Below are 21,979 nucleotides of genomic sequence, written 5' to 3'. Positions count from 1 at the left end.
CTTCGCAGATATGGTGTGAGCAGATGAGAGTGATCTCAGTCGGAGCGACGCACTCCGTTCGTGATTCGGCCGAGCGCTCGCGATCTACCATTGGAATTCAACATTAGATTCCTTGCGCCCATCACTATCACGACTAAGGTTATGTTTCGAGCCTATGGGAAAGAGGTGCTCAATGGGTTGACCCACTTCCGTCAGACATCCTCGAAGCGTGGAACAAGTGGTGTCAACAGCTTCCTGACTTAAGAAATGTTTCCATTCCTAGAAAATCATGGCTGCGAAAGGTCATCGGAAGAAGTGCCTTACATTATGACAGCTGGACCACCACACTCACTCAGATCGAGGCGGTTGTGAACTCCCGCCCGCTCACGTTCCTTCACTCGGATGGGAGGCAGCTTCTGCCCCTAACGCCATCGCATTTCTTGATAGGGCGCCGAATGACAAGTTTGCCTAACACTGGAAAAACAGTCTCCACCGAATCTACGAAGGCTGCACTCACAAGACGCTGGCAACACCGTATGACACTTGTGGATTCATTCTGGAGAAGATGGAGGCAGGAATATCTACTAGAACTTCGCTCTGCTCATGTTACCGCTCAGCGCAAAGAGAGAAGCATAAGGGAAGGGGACATTGTTCTACTCGGGGAGGAGAAGGTTCCGCGACAGATGTGGAAGCTGTGCCGGGTTCTCGAAACGTTTCCTAGAAGGGACAGCCGAGTTCGAGCATGCAAGATTTCTCTGCCAGACCGAAAGCTGTTGAGACGACCAGTCCAAACCCTCTACCCGCTTGAACTAGGGGAGGAATGAGCTGACGCTCATTGCGGGGGAGGTTGTTATGAATTGCTAGTGACCACCGCATGTTTCTTGCGACCATGGTTGGGGGCACGGCGACGCACCAAGCGGTGAACGGCCGAGGGCCAGTGAACGGACGAGGGGCGCCTCGCTGGGCTGGCGTCCCAACCGGCACCTCGACCCGCAACCTGATCCATGCCCCATGTTTTCGGCGGACCGCCTGCTGGGGGCGAATGGCCGGCGCCTCCAAAAAGGACGAAGGCGTCGGTGCGGCCAACGGACAACTTGGATTTTGTATTTTCTTTTCTCTTCCTTTTCTCGTCATTGCGGTGTCTTTTGTAAAATAAACGTTCAGTCTTGAAGCGAACCCCGACAAGTGAGAATCATTCCTTCGAGGCTCCTGCGTGCGCGGCCGCTATACGCCACCCGAAAGAGTCTCACGCAGTTTTGTAGTCGCACTCGCGAAGTGACCTCCACAGCGTTGGTCTTAGTCTTAATTATTCTACAGGCGGCATCTGGATTCGATGTGATTATTCTAATTGCCTGGTTTTGGATGGTTTGTATCGGCTTTAGGTGAGTAGTGTACGTGTTACCCCAGGACGTTATGCAGTAGTTAATGTGAGAGTGTACAAATGCGAAATAGAGTGAGAACAACACAGGTCATGAAAAAAATGGAGCCGCCCTGATGAGAATGCATATTCCATGTGATAACTTCTTTTTAATATGAGTTATATGGCGATGAAATTTTAGGTTACAGTCAATAATAACACCTAAGTATGTGCATTCTTCACTTGCTGATAATAAATGGTCACCACTGGAAATGGGCGGAATGCATAGTGATGATTTATTTTGGGATGAGAATAAAATAAATTTAGTTTTAGTAGGATTAATGGTAAGTCTATTCATTTTGCACGATTCTAACAAGTTATAAAGATCACTATTAAGCTTGGTTATTACCGTTGACATACATTTGCCAGAATTAGTAATTGTTGTATCATCGGCATATAGTATACATTTAGAAGATGTGAGGCAGTTAGGTAGATCATTAATATAAAGTAAAAAGAGTAACGGGCCAAATATGGATCCTTGTGGTATACCTAAATTAGTCCTTTTAGGTTTAGAATGAACATCAGAAACACTAACCATCTGGTATCTGTCTCGTAAGTAGCTGCGTAATAGTAGTAAAGGAGGACCTGTGATACCAATTGAACCTAGTTTAAGATAAAGAATCTCGTGGTCAGTGCTGTCAAATGCCTTTGAAAAGTCTACAAATAAGGATGCTGCGAATTTACCGTTATCAATGGCTTTCTTTAATTGATCAGTATGAGATGCAAGTGCTAGGTCAGTAGAGTAACCGGATCGAAATACAAATTGGTCAGGTATTGGGAAGAGTAACAGCTTCTTATCTTGAAACCGAAAGTAGGTGAAAGATTGAAATTGTGATAATTACAATGTCAACATATGCCTCTTATTTCCCATTTTAAACTAGCAGGACCTTTGGTTTATCCTCGTAATTACCAAGTCACATTCCCTCCAGAAATAATTTAGCGTTATGAGTGTTTAACCTGTCAGCGAAAGCTCTGCAGGACTATAAATAAAGTTGTTACCAACCAACCAAACGAGTGTTTAATAGGCCTCAGAAACATCAAAGTGCATCCATTGAAAAAAATAAGGCACACTTTACCCTTTATTAGTCAATATCTTTACTCTTACCTCGCTGCTAATTTTCAGTTTTATGCCTCACTTGAAGGTATATTAGTCACAACATGTACTGTAATATGTAAACTCGTAGATGAACACTAATTGCTTGTGAAACATTCACTTGTGAAATTTTAAGGAAGCATTGTAGAAAGCATCAACATGACCAACTTGAGATTTTATTTAAAATTTCTTGAAATTAAGATAATCTCAAATATTAAAAAAATACATGTCTAGCTCATGGTTTCCACTTCACTAAGCATGACTATAGTTGGATCCAACTTAAGTCTGCACTGAAGCCCCACCCACGCCTTTATAACTGCCAGCCACTGTTCCTCCACGAGGCTGCAAATAGTTCATACTTCAAACTTTTCCTGCTAGCTAAATAAGGCGGTAACCACAAAAATAAAATTATAAGCGCGTAAGTTTATACATTTTCCCTCGTCTATTATAGTGGAACGGTGAAAGCCTAATTCTTTATTGAACTGAAATAAAATGCTTGCTTCGCTGCAACTTATTGTTATGTTTTACTTCAGTTGGCAGTGAAGTTTCATGAGTAAAATGGGCTCAGCAGTGAAATGAACTGTACCACAGGCTTTTTAAGGGTGAAATTCTGAGACTCCATACACTTCATCTATTTCTGTTGCACACCTCATCGCTTCCGCCAATGAAAAGACTCAAGAACGCTCCGGAGGTACATATCAAGTACGACGCCGCCATTTTCAAAAGGTCGCATGACAACAATTTTGCTTGTTTCTGTGATTGGCTGGCGGATTAACACAATCCCGAACGGTTTGTGTGCCCTGGTTGCCAACTGCTGTTTCTTTAAGTTGTATCCTACCATACACTAAAAAGGATCATTGTTGTTCATGGTGGGCATTGAAGGTAGCTGTATGATGCCTATCATTTGCAGTGAAGCAGTTGCTTTGTGGATGCAAAAAACAAGCACATACTGCTAACAGCACAGAAAACATTTGTTTTGACTCCACTGTGCTCTTCTCATAGTAAAGCTTCCAATTTATTTTGTCCTGCACTTCTTAGGCTTTTGATACAATGATATCAGGGTGAGAAACATCCACATAATTCCTAGTAACTAAAGGTGTGCTCAATCAGCTCCTCTCTGATAGTAAAATGGCCTACCAAGGCCTTTGAGTTATTTCCAAAGCTTCCAGGTGTCATATCCAACACATTGATACAGAGCAAGACTGTTCACACAGGCTGTTGTAGCGGTGTGACTATCGCCTCCAAAGCAGGCGAAGAAGGACGGGCCCACGTGCAGGTAGCGTGAGAATAAAACACGCTAGTGCACTTGACTTGAGCAGCCGTGGTGTTGGCCACTCCCGAGATTATGCTGCACCATGGCTGGCCAGCCTAAATAAACCGTGGACACGGCGGCTACCTCATAGCACTGCCTCCCACAAATTGGTGACCTGGATGACCGAGCCCAGCCATGCCAGCATCAGCGCAATGACTCTACCAAGGCGAGTGACTTGGCCTCACGGAGTCTGGCAGACGTCCCGCGGTTGTAGGGTGTCCGGGAATTTTGCATCGCCATGCCGGACATCTGGTTCATCCAGCGGAACAGCCACTTCCTCCTCAACAAGACTCCGGCTGTGTTTCAGACTCTGGTTGCCACCGCCTGGCCATGACTTCTACAATGACTTGCAGGCAGCAGTCCTTGCTCACTATGTCACCTCGAGCGCTCAGTAGCAACCGCTCTCGCAATATGAGCCATCGTGTCATTACCTTTCTTGCCGTCCCACATCACCTGCGTCCACTCGTGCCGATCGTCAGCATGTGCCGGCCCCCAGCATCAAACTTCTACTCGGTCCGTGAGCCTCCTCCTCATTTCAACAGCAGCTGCGCGATGACTCTTTCCAAGGAATTCACTGGGCCAAACGCGATCGCTTTCAGCTACTCTACGGCCTGCCACTCTCCTTCCTTGGATGTTCCCGCAAGCTGTCCGCTTTGCATTCAGGGGCACCTCACTCATCACCGATTCAGAGGCTCTCCCAGCGGCTCCACTAGGTGCAAATTTTCCTCTCACAGGCATGACGACACCACAAGCACAACCGTGGTGATGCCATCAGCGTCCACTGCAACCCTGATACTATTGGCATTCGAGATTTCGCCAGAAGCAGCACCAGGTGAGCCTTCCTATGTTCTGTGCTCGCACCTTCCACGGATGCATGGCCTACCGAACTTTTGCAGGAACGGCTCTACCATCTGATTTCTTCAGCTCGAGAATTACGTCTACGTCAACAACATAAGCGACCAACACTTGCGCTATCTCCATGCAAGTTGCAAGCGGCCAGACGGTCTTTTTTCAAAGCTCCTACTTCTACCAGGCCCAAGCATCTACAAGAATATGTGGCAGGTCATGCTTTCATACTATAGCATCGGCGGCGCATTGCTCACAACTGACGCTGCCAGTGCTGCCTGGTACACCTCTCTCAGATTGTGTGAACCCTACACTACAAATGACAACACCATCTGCACACTTTAGCTGGACTCCTTTACCTGGACTTTGCCACTGGACTTCATTTCAATCGCACTTCACACTAGGAGAGGGGCCCTGTAGCGGCTTGACTATCACCTCCAAAGCAGGTGACGAAGGATGGGCTCACATGCAGGTAGTGCAAGAATAAAACACGCTAGCGTGCTCGACCTGAGCGGCCACGTTGACGGTCGCTCCTGAGATCCCGCTGCACCATGGCTAGCCAGCCTAAATAAACCGTGGACACTACGGCTACCTCGTCGCATCGCCTTCCACAAATTGGTGACCCGAGCGACCAAGCCCAGCTATGCCAATGTTAACCCACAATGTAAATGGTAAATGACTAAGCAACAAGGCAAGTTACTGCACGAGGCCAGGCTGAGGATGACACCGTACTGCTATCAGAGTCAACATTTCACACAACCAGGAGCCATATGGCATAATACCTTGTGCCAGCTGTTCAACCCTAACAATGTTTACTCTAGAACATGTGTTGAAATTCAAGGCTTTGGCAATGAAACACATTAGATAATAGAATAACTATAATCTGAGTCAACTTAGAGACATTTGCAGTTCAATTAGTATGATCAGTGGAGAGCAGCATATAGATTTTTGGTTAAGTTAAAAATCAGACATAAAACTTCACTTATTTGTCTTGGACAACTGGCACTACTTTTGTAACCCAATTTTTGCTTACATATATATAGCATGTGAGGGATTGCATACAGTGAAACGATGGGTAAGTCACTGAAGTCAATTGCCGTTCTGTGTTTCTGCATATGAATATAAGCTTCACAAATTTAGTGTCAAACATTTGTTGTACCTATTGGGGCCAACAGGTCCAATTGAAGATCCCCTATCTTTTATGGGATTGGGATACTGGTTTTCCCTATTAAGACTTTTATACAAATAGGCTGTTGGTTGCCAATAACCCTACAGGCTTCCTGATTGTTCTATCAGAAATTTCACTAGGAGATAGTCTTAAATTAATTATATGGGGTTTTTATGTGCCAAGAACACGATCTGATTATGAGGCACACCGTAGTGAGGGACTCCAGAAATTTGGACTACCTGGGGTTCTTTACGTGCACCTAAATCTAAATATACGGGTGTTTTCGCATTTCATCCCCATCAAAATTCGGCCGCCTTGGCCGGGATTCCATCCCACAGCCTCGTGCTTAGCAACCCAACACCATAGGGGGCTGCTGTTGCATTACCACAGTGGGTAGGAGATATTCTTGTATTACTGCTTAGTTTGAAAGGCAATGCTTGTGAGCAATAGTTGTCACCTGGACTATACTAAATTAAGTCGTGCAGTCTTCAGCACGGAGAACAGAACCTAGTAGCAGCTTTGGTATTATCCTTTATTTGCTTTGCAGCACACTGCTCGAGCGCTCTAGGCAAGAGTGTGGGCACCTGCACTAAAGTTACATAATGCAAGTGAATCCACACATGCTTCTTTTCATTTGAAAAGGTGGATATTTGGGTGAGTTGGTATTTGTGCAGCAACACCTGCGAATGCACACAGGAAGAAAAAAAAAATCCACAGTCACTGCTTAAGCTCATGAATTTTTCATCATCTCTGTGGACGTGTTTCCTCGTGTTTAACTACAAAAATGTTTTTTTAGGTATTGAAAACATGGAGATGAACATTTAAAGAGTGGTATAATTAATAGATATAATATTTGGGCTGTTTTTCATATCCTTAGAAATAGTAAAGTTCATACATAAAATGAGGTTAAAGCAATAAAAATAATCTTTTTCCAATGTTCACTGAAACATGACAAAAATATGTCACCTTAAAATTATCACTGAGCCCTCAGCATTTGCACCACTACATGCACCAGATTTAAAATGCATGCAGTTATGACAACTATTCATATGTTCAATCTCAGGGAACTGTACCACCTGCAAATATGCACTGTAGTACAGCCTCATGAAATAACTTAAAGGGTAAACAACGCATGCAGACAGGCACAGATGTGAGGAACAGGTCGACACAGCACTGTGTGTGCTGCATCTGTGAGCACTGTTTACCCTTTAAGATGCTTTACCAACTAGCCCACCAGGCCATCCTTGTAAACTCGTGAAGTAAGAATTAGTCAGATTTCAACTTGTTTACCAAGTGGAACAATCATAACCGCACACAGTGTGGCGAGAATGTTCCTCTGCCACTGATGAAGCAAACAAGCAATGGTCTCTGTCACACAAGTCACACTTCTACGTATCCCGTTTGTCTGCCTTAGCCATTCTTTTTCCCAGATGCATTTTTTTTCCTTAAGTTCTTTTAATATTTTTATTCTGTATATTATTTATATATTTTTGACAGCATGCTCGCAAGCATACAAATGAATGACATGTATTTCGCCCTACATGCTACCGCCTTAATTTATCCACGACTCTCAACATTCGTTAAAACAGACGTTTGGGCGAGTTGGTAAGACATATTTGAAACAGAACAGCGCGGTTTTCACGGGGACAAGCAGGCCGGGAGAAACAAGCAGCGCTCGTCCGTGTGGTTTCTCCCTGCTTGTCCCCGTGAAAACCGCGCTGTTCTGTTTTCAAATATGTCTCAACATTCGAACTCGGCTTAAACCAGCACTGTTTCAAATAAGCAGCATGTGTATAGTGAACTGTTCCACAGCATCCAGCTTCACCAATGGACTCGATGACCCATGGCTTTGCAGTGTGTCGTACGTTACTGTGCGTGTTAACAATTATGTACCTCAGCTACTGAAGGATACAACTTAAAATACGCACATAAAAACAGTCTATCTTCACGGCGTACGGTACGATTTACCCATGCAATAACTGAAGATAATACTGGTAGAACTTCTCCTGCTAAAATTCGTAGCGATAATTTAACTACACGCCCGCACAGATTTATAACGAAGGAAAGCGCTGGTTGTTGTTTGACTGATACTGAAGTAGCAGCCGAATGAATAAGGAAATGACCAGCGGTAAAAACAAAAGGAGAAAAAAATAAGATCGATCCCATTTATTTATTTATTTATTTATTGTGAGCGACTACCTACAACGCAGCCGTGCGCGGGCCAACAGGCTTTGAGCAGGTTGCGGAGGGTCAAGTAGCTGCTGTGTCGTATTATTCAGTATGTCATGAACTGAAATACCTAATTTAGCACTACTTCCTGCGACCTTCCTCCACTTATTTATTGCGGAACAGCTAGCTAGGCGCACCAACGCAGAAGTCAATCGATCGAAACTGCACTACTTCCGCACCATCGCCACAGCGCTCTGCTGAGCACACAGCCGTTCAAAACACAATCCAACACTGTTCTTATGTGCCTTGAGCAATCGCATAAATTTCAACATTCAGGAAGGTTATTTATACCTTTTCTTGTGCGCGCCTTTTCTTTTTCGATGGCAGCGTCGGTGTGCAATATACAGCTCCCTCCTCCATTACACCACCACAGAAGCGTTACCATGACGACAAAAACAAGAAACCAAGAAACATATAGTTTACTCAAAAACATTCAGAAGATCCACTTCCACACACAATTTTTTAGTCATAAAAATATAAAAAGCGGCGCTAGCAATGTGGCTATCAGTGGCCCTGCATTTTTTTTTTTACTTTCGGTTTTCGGTTATTTGGTCAAGCATCTACACGTCTACACCATGCACACCCTTTAGGTCGTATCTTGCCACACAACGATAATCGTCATCTGTCTTGCATGCTTGCGTTTGCTTTCTTAAAAACGCTGCGCTCGCTACTTTCCTGTCGAGAATGCAAAGAATGCTCTGTCGTGCTCATCACGCGCATGCCGTTCGTGACTTGGAAATACCGGGCTCGCAGTGTTGAAGAAAGAAAAATGCCGACAAGACAGATGGAGTTATTGTACTCAACAATCTGCGGGATCGGCCCCATGCATGGTGCGTTCCCGAAGATAGTGCAATCTTCGGGAACGGGCCGGGCCGCGACGGAGGTGAAGCAGGCGTTAAACCCATACGCGGGCCGATCATATAGGGGTCCTCACACACAGCTGCACTAGTCATTCTTCACAGAGTGGAGGGGCACTGAGTTTATCGTTTCGTAGTCTTTATTTTACGCGGCTCATGCATTTGTGAGCTGCCATAAAGAAGACAATTGAACGCTGTTGTTTCGTTCTTGGCTGCACTCCATGACTTATCATTCTAGCTCTACGAAAACTTCCCCTATATATTTATTCAGCCGTAATCATAAGGGACCCCTTATCCGTTTGTTCTGCTATATAAGTGTAAAATTCGTCTACAATTCTCCGAGAATTTTATTCATCCATCCCCCAACATTTACGTCTCATATCCGTTTGGTATGGGTACCTGTAACGCATAGTAGTTCGAGTATTGAGACTGATTACGGCCGATTCTGTTGGGAACACACACACATTTATTTCAACGAAACTGCAGCCATCTTGGAAGCTCCCCTGAACCCCAGGGTTGCCTTCCTTCATTCCAAAGAGTGCCATACATGGACACTACATCATCCCCTCAGGGAAGGAAAAATCAGTTTTGCTTAAACACGAAGTCTTTCAGGTGCCTAGGTCGTTGCCTGGATCGTTGGGGGTACCGCTGTGAGACGGTCTTGGGAGCTGCTGATATGGCTTGGCTAGGAGTAGCTATGCTGGGGGTTGGAAGGTCACTGTTACTTGGCACAGCTTCATCATCCAGATATGGCATGTCGGTCGGGTCCTGATGTCGTTCCACTTGAACTGTGCTTGCATCTTTGAAGAAACTTGAGTTGCGACAAATCGACACTCCATCTCTGGATGCTGTGATTCTGGAGCCATTGACTTTGGTGATTGTGTATGGGTGTGGGTCATAGTAAGGCGAAAACTTGTTTGACCTGTCCTGTTTACAGAGGACTTGTTGTCCCACACACAGCTGGTTGTTACTCGTATGCCTCCGAGTGTCGACGTACCACTTGTTGTATGCTTTTCTTTTAGTGTCATTCTGTCTGGCCTCATACTGAGCCGAGTTGTGAGTACCAGCGACAAGTGTCGGTAGAAGATTCTTTATGGGTCTCCCAAACAGAAGTTCAAACAGAGATTTTCCTGTGGAACTATGGGGTGTGGACCTATAAGCCAGAAGGAACGACTGAAGCTCATTAGTCCAATCCAAGTGGCTGACACGACTTGCGAGTATAGACTTCTTGAGGGTGCGCATGAATCTTTCTGCTTCCCCATTAGCCTCTGGCCACCGTGGAGTGATGCGGTGATGCTTGAACCCGAGCTCACTGGCGAACTCTGCAAAACTCTCACTCTGAAATGGTGAGCCATTGTCTGACTTTACAACTTCTGGACAGCCGAACTGAGCGAAAACAGTGCGCAGTTGCTTGATGACTGTAGGTGCTGCAAGAGTGTGTAGGATGCTAACAACTGGGTACTTGGAGAAATCATCCACCACTGCCATGGCATACTTGCCATCAGGGAAAGGGCCAGCAAAATCTAACGACAGTTCAGTCCACGGGCCTCGAGGCAGCTCCTGGATTGGCAAGGGATCTCGATGGTGTACTGGTGTGTTTGCTTGGCATGTCAGGCAACTCTTAACTGTCTGGTCCACCAAAGAGTCTATCCCTGGAAACCACACTTTCTCACGCAACAGCTGTTTTGTCTTGACAATGCCTTGGTGTCCTCGATGTGCAAGATGCACTGCCTTAGTGTGAAGTTGTGCTGGCAGTACTATCCGCGTGCCTCTTAACACAAGGCCTTCTTTGGAAACTGACAGTTCTGTCGCAACGCGAGAGAAGGGCATCAGAGTTGTGGTCTTCCAATCTCCCCTGAACCCCAGGGTTGCCTTCCTTCATTCCAAAGAGTGCCATACATGGACACTACAGTACCAGGATCAAGATTCTAGCCACCCTAACCAGGACACATGTGGGACCAACATTCTATATGGGACTCCTTCTAAACGAGTCAGCAGACGCACTAGCGGCACCATCTAAGCCCGGTATACCGAGCATCCTAAAACCTTCAGCATACGTACGTACATCACGGCTGCAACATATATTTAAAAAGAAAATTGTGTTCAAGAAGAACATTCCAAATCAATTGTATATTAAATAACACCGATTTTCAGCACCTTACATTCCCTTGGCACAGAAGACTGTGTTCAACAGGAAAATTTCCCGAGAATGCGTTGCCAAATACAAATGCTTAATTTTTATTCACACAGCTAGGTCTAGTTTGGCACCTTATTTTTATTGCAGCGAACCGGAAACTATGGAACATTTCTTTATAAATAGTGTCGTAGGTTCGCCGTGCGCAGTAAACGACTTCTAGAAGGTTCCCTTCGCCAACTTCGACTGGTCATATTACTCCTCCTATGATACCGTCTCTTGGTGCGTCGGCACTAGGACACTTCCATGGGAGCTTATGTGATGCCATATTTAATTTTCTAAGTAAAACAGAGACTGCCATGTTAATTTTATCGTTTTACTTTCCTCAATATGAACACAAAAATATTAACTTCAAATTTTTAAATAATATAGGCTGAAAATTGATCTTAACGATTAGTATTAATTTAATATCATTCTTAAGTTACAAAATATTCTATGTAAGTATTCTTGCCTTTTACCTACTGCCGCCTGAAACTCTGGGTACAGGCTATGGTACAGGTACCTGTACCCAGAGTCGTCCACCGAAAAAGTGTCATTGTTCCGAGCACCGGCGTGCAAAGACGTGTTTAAAAAGTGCGTTCGTGCAATACCGAGAGCTGCCGACAGGCAACTTCAAGAGTATTCAGTAATATGCGAGAAGCTTTATTCAGTAATACAACAAAAACATTGCAAATTACGCATTTTGGTACAGATACAAGGGCGTCGAGGGGCTAGTACTCGCCAAAGGATGCTTACGCATTGAAATGCAGCATTCGGGGACGCTTTGATACGAACAATAAGAAAGGCACCTTACATCGCGAACAACACTGTTCTTTGTCGGAACGATGTTCTTTCGGTAAATATGTTGCGCAGCCACTCCATGGTTCTTGCGCAAGCCGTTGCGCTTTCCTTGTGGTATCATAAAAACTGCATAACCATCTTCAGGCATCGTACTGCAGTTATATGCGCTACAGCACGGCATAGCACTAGCACAACACCGCAGGAAACACAGCGTGCAACGTTCGCTGCACCGAGCCAGCCGGGAGCTGAGAAAAATGGCGGCAACGAAAAAGAAAAACACAAGCAAAACGCAAGATCCGCGCGTTTTCAAGGGCAACGGCAAGGCCAATCGCCGTGCAGAAAAACGGGGGCAAAACTTGTTCCCTCCAGTTCCCGCGGGTGGACGCGCATGGGGCGAGGGGGAGGCGAAGAGGTCGCGCGGCGGCGGCAGAGTTCAAAGAGTGGCGGTACGTTTGTGTAGGTAAAGTCCCTTGATAATTTGAAAGCACTGCCACTCTTTGAACTCTGCCGCCGCTTGCGCGTCCCACGACGATTGGTCTTCATTCGCCGAGGCTGTCGGCCTCGCTGACCGCCTTTAGCTCCATCGCATTTCCGCGGCGTGCTGCTGTTTCTGGTGCACGTTCTCTCCCTCTACTTTCATTCCCTACCCCCTGTGCAGCGCGGTTGAGGTGTCCTCTGCTGAGAGACAGTTACTGCACTGCACTTTACCCCAACCTTTCCTTCCCATCAACAAGAATCTCCTTCTCTCCCTGCTGCTGCCCTCGAAAACGCGCGTATCTTGCGTTTTTCTTTTTTGTTAGTGCCATTTTTCTCCTCAGATCAGCGTAGCAAACATTGTCAGCTGTGTTTCCTGCTCTATGTGTGAGCGCTATGCCCTGCTCTTGCACATATAACTACAGCAAGAAGCGTGAAGATGGTTATGCAGATTTTATGATACCACAAGGAAAGCGCGATGGCTTGCGCAGGAAGCAGTGGCTGCATAACGTTGGCCGAAATAACTCTGTTCCGCCAAAGAACAGTGTTTGTGAGGTGAGGCGTGTTTCTTATTGCTGGTATCAAAGCATTACCCTAATGCTGTATTTTTTTCATTCTTCCGGGCTGCTCACCAGCGTTTTCATTGCGGCAATTCGTATGTTATATAAAAATGGGGTTCTCCTCAGTGTGCTTAATATTCTGCTGGGACTCCATCACCTCGCACATCACCAACTGTTGTTACCCAGTTGGAAATGCAGCACTATAGATTCTGCTTTCAGCTGTGAACATTTATGTGTGAAGATACGGCTTCTCGATCACGCTTTTCCTGATTGTTGGGATCCGTTGTCTGTTTTACTGAAAATTGAAATAGCGGCTTGTAGAGGAGCTATTATTTTCAGCTTACGACGATGTGCATGCGTCAGTCATGCAATGAATGCAGGCCCTGAAAAAATTAGTGGCAACTATACCCGCAGGTGACGAGCGCTAGCTAGTCCACATTGCATTTTAAGGCAGAAGCCTTCAGATCTCTGTTTCAAGATCGCATTGTGAACAGAAAATATCACGTGACCCAGGAAGGCCAGAAGCGACCCAAAGCATGTCCAGCGGTATATAAGATGTTAATGATTAGCCAAGTTAATTAATGATTAATTAGTGATTAAATTAAGGTTGATTATGAATTATTGATGTTGATTATGGTGTATAACGGATTAAGGCATATTAAAGAGCCTTAGGGTGGATGAAGGAGCATTATTGTGGATTAAGGAGAATTAAGGTCGATGAAAGTGGCACTTCCATATGCTGGCACTACCACGTTTCCAGCACGCTTGTGTACCCAGCACGGTTTGCTAGCAGCAGACGCTGTGCCGCAGGGACAGGGTGGGGGGTGTCAGCTAATTCTAGCAGGCACTTGCCTATCGGCCATGACCGGTTATTCTGGCTGCTAATAGAAGACGCCACAAGTGGACGTGCTTCCCCTTCCTGCCACTTGCTGGCCCTCTAAGCAGCCTTCGCATAGCACAGGCCATGCGCTCGTGTGTTATCTTTCATGAAGGACCACCGTGCACGTGCTTGAATTTATGGTTGACCCCATTCGCTTAGAAATTCCATGTAAATTCCATGTCATTATAGCGTAAAAACACACAAAAACTAAACTCGGCCTTCGTTTCAGCATTTGCGTTTTGCAAGAGCTGGCACTGTTAGTTTGAGCGGCATATCAGACTGTGTTGTAATAAACTGTTTTCTTTCGACAGGTTCATACTGTGAGACGTTCAACATAGCATAAATGGGAGTGTTGTCGTTGTGCCACGGGATGTCCCTACACTTGCAAAAACATGGTGCTGACCGTTTTGCCAAACCTGCTGAAGTACTTGAGCAAGAAACTGCCAAAAAAAACGCAAAAGGCAAGGAACAGTTATAGAAGCCACCGTTCCATTGAAGAAAAGTGGTGCAGCACTCGAGAAGTTGGAAGCAAGCCTGCAGGTGGAAGAAACAATAGGTGCCTGTCAAGTAGAAACATTGATCATCATCATCATCATCAGCCTGTTTTATGTCCACTGCAGGATGAAGGCCTCTCCCTGCGATCTCCAATTACCCCTGTCCTGCACCAACCGATTTCAACTAGCGCCTGCGAATTTCCTAATTTCATCGCTCCACCTAGTCTTCTGCCGTCCTCGACTACGTTTCCCTTCTCTTGGTACCCATTCTGTGACCCTGATGGTCCAACGGTTATCTAACCGGCGCATTAACTGACCTACCCAGCTCCATTTTTTTCTGTTGATGTCAATTAGAATATCGTCTATACCCGTTTGCTCTCTGATCCAAACCACTCTCTTTCGGTCTCTTAACATTATGCCTAGCAATTTTCGTTCCTTTGCTCTTTATACAGTCCTTAACTTGTTCTCAAGCTTCTTTGTCAGCCTTCAAGTCTCTGCCCCATATGTCAGCACTGGTAAAATGCACTGATTGTACACCTTCCTTTTCGATGATAATGGTAAGCTTCCAGTCAGGAGCTGACAATGTCTGCCGTATGCGATCCAACCCATTTTTATTCTTCTATGAATTTCTTTCTCATGATCAGGGTTCCCTGTGATTAATTGACCTAGGTAAACATACTCCTTCACAGACTCAAGAGGCTGACTGGTGATCCTGAACTCTTGTTTGTTTGCCTGGCTATTCATCGTTATCTTTGTCTTCTGCATATTAATCTTCAACCCCACTCTTACACTCTCTCTGTTAAGGTCCTCAGTCATTTATTGTAACTCGTCTGCATTATTGCTGAATAGAACAATGTCATCGGCAAACCGAAGGTTGCTGAGATATTCGCCGTCGAGCCTTACTCCTAAGCCTTCCCAGATTAATAGCTTGAATACTTCTTCCAAGCACACAGTGAATAACATTGGAGAGATTGCGTCTCCTTGTCTGACCCCTTTCTTTATAGCTATCTTCCTACTTTTCTTGTGGGGAATTAAGGCAGCTGTGGAATCTCTGTAGATATTTTCCAAGATAACTACATAGTGGCCTGTACTCCTTGATTACGTAATGCCTCTACGACTGCTGGTATCGCTACTGAATCAAATGCCTTTTCGTAATCTATGAAAGCCATATAGAAAGGCTTGTTGTACTCTACAGATTTTTTGATAACCTGATTAATGACATGGATGTGATCCATTGTAGAGTATCCCTTCCTGAAGCCAGTCTGCTCCCTTGGTTGACTAAAGTCCAGTGTTGCCCTTATTCCATTGGAGATTATTTTGGTAAATATTTTATATAAAACTGGGAGTAAGCTGATGGGCCTATAATTTTTCAATTCTTTAACATCTCTCTTTTTGTGGATTAGTATAATGTTTGCATTCTTCCAGTTTTCTGGGACCCTTGCAGTCGATAGACATTTTGTATAAAGAGCTGCCAGTTTTTCAAGCATTATGTCTCCTCCATCTTTGATTAAATCGACTGTTATTCCATCTTCTCCTGCCGCTCTTCCTCGTTTCATGTACTGCAAGGCCCTTCTGACCTCATCGCTAGTTATAAGAGGAGTTTCTGTATCCTGTTTATTACTGTTTCTAATGGAGGTATCCCGCTCCTCTGGGTATTGCACAGGTCAGTATAGAATTCTTCTGCTTCTTTTACTATACCTTCGAGATTGCTGATGATATTACTCCGTTTATCTTTCAGTGCATACATCTTGGTTTGTCCTATGCCAAGTTTCTTTCTCACTGATTTCAGGCTGCGTCCATTCTTTATGGCTTCTTCAGTCTTTCTCACGTTATAGTTTCGAATATCACTTATTTTCTCCTCGTTGATCAGTTTTGACAGTTCCGCGAATTCTACCTTATCGTTTGAGTTGGACACTTTCATTCTTTGTCGTTTGTTTATTAGGTCCTTTGTTACTTGGGAGAGCTTGCCTACTGGTTGCCTTGGTGCCTTGCCTCCCACTTCATTTGCTACCTCAGAAGCCAGCCTAGTTACGGTTTCATTCATTAGCTCTATGTCATCATCATCTCTCTGTTCTAAGGCTGCATATTTGTTTGCAAGTACCAGCCTGAATTTGTCTGCTTTTACTCTTACTGTATTTAGGTTGACCTGTTTTTCTTGACCAATTTTGCTCTTTGTCTCTTCAAATTGAGGCTAATCCTAGCCCTCACTAACCTATGATCCCTGCACTTTACCCTACCTATCACTTCTACATCCTGCACTATGCTGGGATCAGCAGAAAGTATGAAGTCAATTTCATTTCTTGTTTCACTATTAGGGCTTTTCCAGGTACACTTTCTGTTGCTATGCTTCCTGAAAAAGGTGTTCATTATTCTTCGCTTATTCCTTTCTGCGAATCTACCAGCATCTCTCCTCTAGTGTTCCTAGAATCAACGCCGTAGTTGCCAATTGTTCACCAGCCTGCTTTTCCCCCACTTTAGCATTGAAGTCGCCTATTACTACAGTATACTGAGTTTGCACTTTTCTCATCGCTAATTCAACATCTTCATAAAACTGATCTACTTCCTCATCATCGTGACTGGATGTTGGAGTGTAGGCTTGTACTACCTTTAATCTATACCTCTTATTAAGTTTGATTATGACTACAGCTACGCTCTCATTAATGTAACAGAATGAGTCAATGTTGCCCGCTATGTCCTTATGGATTAGGAATTCTACCCTGTGTTGTTTCTTATCTAGGAGACCTCTATAGCAGAGGACATGTTCGTAATTCAGCAATGTATAAGCCTCACCAGTTTTTCTAATCTCACTAAGGCCGATGATATCCCAAACACTGTCTGATAGTTCCTCAAAGAGTCCTGCTAAGTTAGCCTCACTCGAGAGGGTTCGGGTGTTAAACTTTGCAAGGGTCAGTTTCCATTGGCGGCCTGTCCGGACCCAGAGATTCTTAGCACCCTCTTCTGCGTTACAGGTCTGACCGCCGTCTTGGTGAGGTGCTCTGCAACTGCTGGGAACTGAAGGCCATTGGGTAATTGAGTGAGTCATTTGGGAGGGAGTGGCCGAATACTGCACCAGGGAGGCCAATTCCTGTTCTGGTGAGGGAGTGTCTTGTTGAAGCTTAGTGGGCCTTTCTAATTTGGTTGTACATGGATTAGTATAGCCCCACTCGCTCTCAGCATCCTTTGCCGGTGACAGGCGTCACTTCAAGCCTGCAGATGTTGTGCACTGGAGGAGGTGAATTTCAAGCTCACCATCGTCCAAAAAAAGAAAAAAAAAGCACCTTGTAGAAGGATTCGAACTTCTGACTATGGCAACCGAGCATTCGACATAGCTCAGTCAGATAATCCCATAGGCGGCGAGGCTACCTTATCGCCGACAAGTACAGCCCAGAGGGCCCTACATGCCTAAACACTTCTTTGATTTATCCGTGATATGTGTTTATGATAGAAGTGATAGAAGGGTAACTCAATATAGAACGATTTCTAAATGGTTCTGGCCTCGTAGTTACAGAATTGCGCTTGCGCAGACAGCCATGAACTCGGCTAGGCAAACCCTACAGGCGTACCGATGACCATTCACAGTTGCGAATAGATGCTCATGATGGCAGGAGTACAAACGGAAACCCACGAAAACGAATATAAGTACAAATGTAAAAGAAATAACTGGATGCAAACTACGACTTTATTTTTTACTTGATGAAAATCTGTATGTGAACTTGGTACTATCTGTATGCAATATTGCTCAGTTCCTGTTAAAGTTCCTGTTAGAGTCGGTAAATCTTTAAACGCCATGCTTCATTGTCCAACTGCGCTGTGGTCTTTGTAAGCATTAAAAAATCAGAATGTCCTTGCTTATCAAATGGCAGAGTTTGTCAGTAAGGCAATGCCCTCTCTTGTTTACAACAAGATAGTCATCTTTGAAATGGAGGAAGGCAGGACATTTCCCAGTTGCAGCATTTTTCTTGCTGGACTTCTGCACAAGAGATGCGATTTCCAATCACAGCAAGACGTGCAGGAGTTTCTAGCATGTGCAGAGAGCCTCGCAACACGCTGTGGAATTGGAAAAGTATGCGACTTTGAAGCATTACAGGTGGCCAAGATCACCAAAACATCTCGGCATTGCTTGTTCTCCTCTGCTTGCAATGCGTCCTTGCCACCTTCACCACGAGGTATTTGCCTCTTCACCCATGTATTACTAGGTATTTTACAAGTATGCATTCCATATGAATGCCCCATTCAGATGATACCTTTGGATAGAGCAAAAATGGCCAAGTCGTGGTTTTCTTTCACATTTTTTTTGTTGTTGCTTCAGTCGCCTCCAGTCGTCCAAATCAGCGAAGCTTTGCTTGTAGGAAAATCAGAAGCCTTCTTGTAGTTCGCTTGCCGAGTTAGAAAAAAAAAAAGCTCTGTGCCCACTAGCAAGAACTGCTGCTCAATGGCTAAAGTGGGTTTCATGCACCTTCAGGAGGAAGAAAAATAAACTTCTGTCTCTGCATGATGCACTACAAAGGCTACCAGATGCCAGTTCCAATATCAAGGTATCTTTTTGAGCAAAAGGTTTGCCTGTCACGCTTCACTTTAACTATAGCACCCTTCATAGTGCACTGATTCAATAACTCATGTGTACGCTATTTTTCAGCTGAACGGGCTCCCAAGAAAGCAACAAGCTGCTGTGAGAGCCTGTTTTGAGGCCTCTAAGCGGAAGTCTTTGTGAGGATACCGCTATAACAGAGAGTGGCTTTTGGAATGCATAATCCTAAGAATGAAAAGCCCTCGACTGTACCAGTACCTGCGGGCCCACAAAATCCTTGTCCCTCCCAGCCGTGCCTGCCTACAGGAAGTACATTAGGCTATGTGGTTGCATATTTTGAAAACTATGAAAACCAAGTGATATTTTTTTGCTTACAAGGATTTAAAGCATCATTCAGCTTTAATGACAAGCTTTTAGAGTCAGTAAAGCTTTGGGAGTCGGTAAAAATAAAAGCTCAAGAAATGAATGAAATGAAAAGGCACGGTGGCCTTGTGGTGGACGAAATGAAACTTTCTACACATCTTGATATGTGATCTTCCGGTCATATTGAAGGCTTTGTTTATTTAGGAAAGTTTACTGAGGATTGCGACAAGCACACAAAAGCCGATCACGGACTGGTTTTCATATTCCAGCCGTTGAGCAAATCGACTCAAGTTATTGGTATGCAGCATTCACTAAAGCTCCCGCAGCAAATAAGGTTTGCGGATTTGTTTTCTGTGCTTTTTTTTTTTCAGCTGTATTTGCTTCTCGGGGAAATGTGAAATTCAGGGTACTGGCAAAAATTCTTTTGGAAGCGACAATCCTGTGTGAACAGGCGGGTCTACATGTAGACTATATCTGCTCTGATGGCACTGACTGGAACTGCTTAATGTGGAGTGCTTTTGGTCCACGTGACAATTTCAAGGATGTGCAGTGCAAGGTCATCCATCCTTCTGACACTAGCAGGTTCCTACACTTTGTCTCAGATTTCGCATACCTCATTAAACGCTTGCGAAATGCAACGATAGAAACAGGATTCAACACTCAAAATGGAACAGTAGACTTCTTATTCAATTATCTCAATTATCTGTGAATTATTAATGATACCTTTTGTATAATTCTAGTTTGTGATTAACATTCTCATAACTTAAAAATTTTCAGGCCCACTGAGAGCATGCATCTACAATGTGGAAAGTAGAAAGCAACACTGTCACCTTGAAGGTTGCACCAAAGCTTACAAGGACCCATATATTCCAAAATGGATTTGTAAATATGAGTGTGGATTTGGCTTTTCTTGTTTTCAGTGCTGCAGTTGTACATGCCATAGATTTGCACAAAGAAAAAAAAAAATCGAAAATCACTATCCTGACATTGACCCAACAAGGACCTTCATCAATATTATGGCTAACTTAATCGTTACCATGACATCTAAATTTCCAGCTGAAGCTTTAAGGTAGCTTTAAGATGAATATCTTGTCCCACCCATGTGTACAGATATGAATTCCAAGATTTTGTTTCATGCTATCGTTCCAGACCAGGCAGTGCAAAGGAGGCCACTCTTGACCATATGCTGGAGTTTTTGGATTCATGGGAGGATCATTCAAAAGGACTTGGGTTCCTCAGCAAGCACATTTCAGTAGGTCTGTGTGTAACGCTTCGGACAACAAAGGACCTGTTGAGGTATCTGACAGAGAAAGCGGGGTTCAACTATTTCATGGCTTCCCACCTCAGCCAAGATTGTCTTGAGCGGTCTTTTGGGATTGTTAGACAGGCAGGGGGTGCCAATGATCACTTTACGCCCGCTTAGTTTGTGGTAATCTTGAGGCATTTTTAATTTGATTTCTCTTCCACTTTGCTTGCTTTTTGTCAGATCATATGTATTCAAAGTGTAAAAACACAGGCTTCCGAGAGGAATGGGAACTCCATCGAGGCACGCTTGCAACGTGGTGTCGCAGCCAATCGGAATTTAGTTGCTGCGACAGACGTGGGACACCGGCTTTTTCACTCAATGAGCCATTTGACGCTTTCGCATCAAAAGTACATAATAGTCTACATTTAACTGTTCATGTAACTGCTGCTTATCTACTTTTAGGTGAGAAGTCCGAAAGGCGGTAACGTGTCTGATGGTGTACTGGAATCCCTACTGTCCATAGAGCAGCTGCTTCCCGAGAGCGGTTAGCAGACCGAGGCTGCAGACAACACAAATGTCCTTTCAGAAGCAGTGAAAATATCTGTGGAGCACATTTCCTACAACACCGAAAAAAGTGATTCCCACCTAGTCGATTTCATAGCCGCGGGCTATGTAGTAAGGAAGCAGATTCTGTGAATCAGTTGTGAACGATGCAAGGCAGCTTGTCTCATCACCAAAGACAATGTGGCCCCAAATCTGCCGGCGGATGCCTCTTTGCAGTGGGACCTGGGTGGACTTCTTTATGCATCACATACTCTGTACGACTTGATTCAGACGCTTGAGAACAAGCTACCTATTTAGCACAGCTTGCCTCCCCGCAGTATCTGTTACAGACACGTGGCAAAAGATTGGGCAGGCATCACAGGTCGGCTACGGTGAGCATGCTGTTACACTGTTACATCTGTTGTACGCTTATATTGCCTACTGTGGGTTCATTTTTTTTAATGGAGTCAACCAAAAGGACAAAAAGAAGCCAAGCGGGTTAACCCTGTGTTCTGTGGATTGCTTCTTGCTGCAAAGTTCAAGTAAACTTGTTTTTTCCATGAATAATGTGTTGTTGTTTTTATTATTTCATTCTTTTGTGCAGAGAAAACGTACACACAATTTTTAGACTAGCAGCCAATGGCCAGTAATGGGTCTAAATACACGTTTCTGCAATGGAGCAGGCAAGTTTTTAACAATGGGAATAAGCATTAAAAACTGATTTGAATAATTTGCAGCGATTCAGAATTATAATCGAAAAAACAGCATGACACTAAACTACATAGAAATTAAAATCAATGCCAAGCTACTATCGGAAAAAATTCTGAATAAAACATTTCCTCAGCAAAAAGTTTGGTTAATCAATTTCTCTTTAGATGTAACTATAATGCATAAATAACAAGAACCTCTTAACCGAGGGGCCAAATTTTTATTAATCGTATCATGAGAAGCCAACAAACAAAGACACCAAGGAAAACACAGGGTAAATTACTTGCACTTATTTATTGAATTGAAGA

At 44.3% G+C, this 21,979-nt stretch overlaps 2 protein-coding genes across 10 annotated transcripts in view; one reads left to right on the top strand and one right to left on the bottom strand.

The window, feature by feature from the left end:
• LOC126532326 (uncharacterized) overlaps positions 1-8,416 on the bottom strand; it is a 77,420-nt gene extending 69,004 nt beyond the window's left edge. Inside the window, exon 1 of the mRNA XM_072287805.1 lies at positions 8,336-8,416. Coding sequence (XP_072143906.1) covers positions 8,336-8,404 — 69 coding nt within the window. The 5' untranslated portion in view covers positions 8,405-8,416. The remainder of the gene's footprint in view (positions 1-8,335) is intronic.
• Positions 8,417-8,534: 118 nt separating this feature from the next.
• On the top strand, positions 8,535-21,524 carry LOC129383657 (uncharacterized). 9 transcript variants are annotated; one of them, XR_011893828.1, is made up of 4 exons: positions 8,535-10,958; positions 14,101-14,345; positions 17,253-17,317; positions 20,324-21,524. XR_011893828.1 is itself a non-coding variant. In XM_055068323.2 (4 exons), exons 1-4 carry the CDS (start codon positions 10,042-10,044, stop codon positions 20,967-20,969), a joined length of 453 nt encoding a protein of 150 aa, XP_054924298.1. In that variant the 5' UTR covers positions 8,535-10,041; the 3' UTR covers positions 20,970-21,524. The 9 variants fall into 9 exon arrangements, 4 of the variants coding, with proteins under 4 accessions (XP_054924298.1, XP_054924302.1, XP_054924287.2 ...); XM_055068323.2 differs by lacking the exon at positions 14,101-14,345 and having other exon boundaries at positions 8,535-10,247; positions 17,253-17,309; positions 20,324-20,426; positions 20,883-21,524; XM_055068327.2 differs by lacking the exon at positions 14,101-14,345 and having other exon boundaries at positions 8,535-10,247; positions 17,253-17,309; positions 20,324-20,430; positions 20,883-21,524.
• The last annotated feature ends 455 nt before the right edge of the window (positions 21,525-21,979 follow it).

This window comes from Dermacentor andersoni, chromosome 1 (genome assembly GCF_023375885.2).
Source record: "Dermacentor andersoni chromosome 1, qqDerAnde1_hic_scaffold, whole genome shotgun sequence".
Taxonomy (NCBI): Eukaryota; Metazoa; Arthropoda; class Arachnida; order Ixodida; family Ixodidae; genus Dermacentor; species Dermacentor andersoni.
The sequence above is the reverse complement of the archived record's forward strand: the minus strand, read 5'-3'. Positions and strand labels throughout refer to the sequence as shown.

Excerpts from the sequence above, each read along its gene's own strand:
- LOC129383657 (XM_055068303.2), top strand. The coding sequence starts at position 10,042 with ATGGGGTGTGGACCTATAAGCCAGAAGGAACGACTGAAGCTCATTAGT. Across the intron at positions 10,248-17,252 it reads AAAACTCTCACTCTGAAATG|GTCTGACCGCCGTCTTGGTG; the intron begins GTGAGCCATTGT and ends TCTGCGTTACAG. Across the intron at positions 17,310-20,323 it reads TGGGAACTGAAGGCCATTGG|ACCAGGCAGTGCAAAGGAGG; the intron begins GTAATTGAGTGA and ends CTATCGTTCCAG.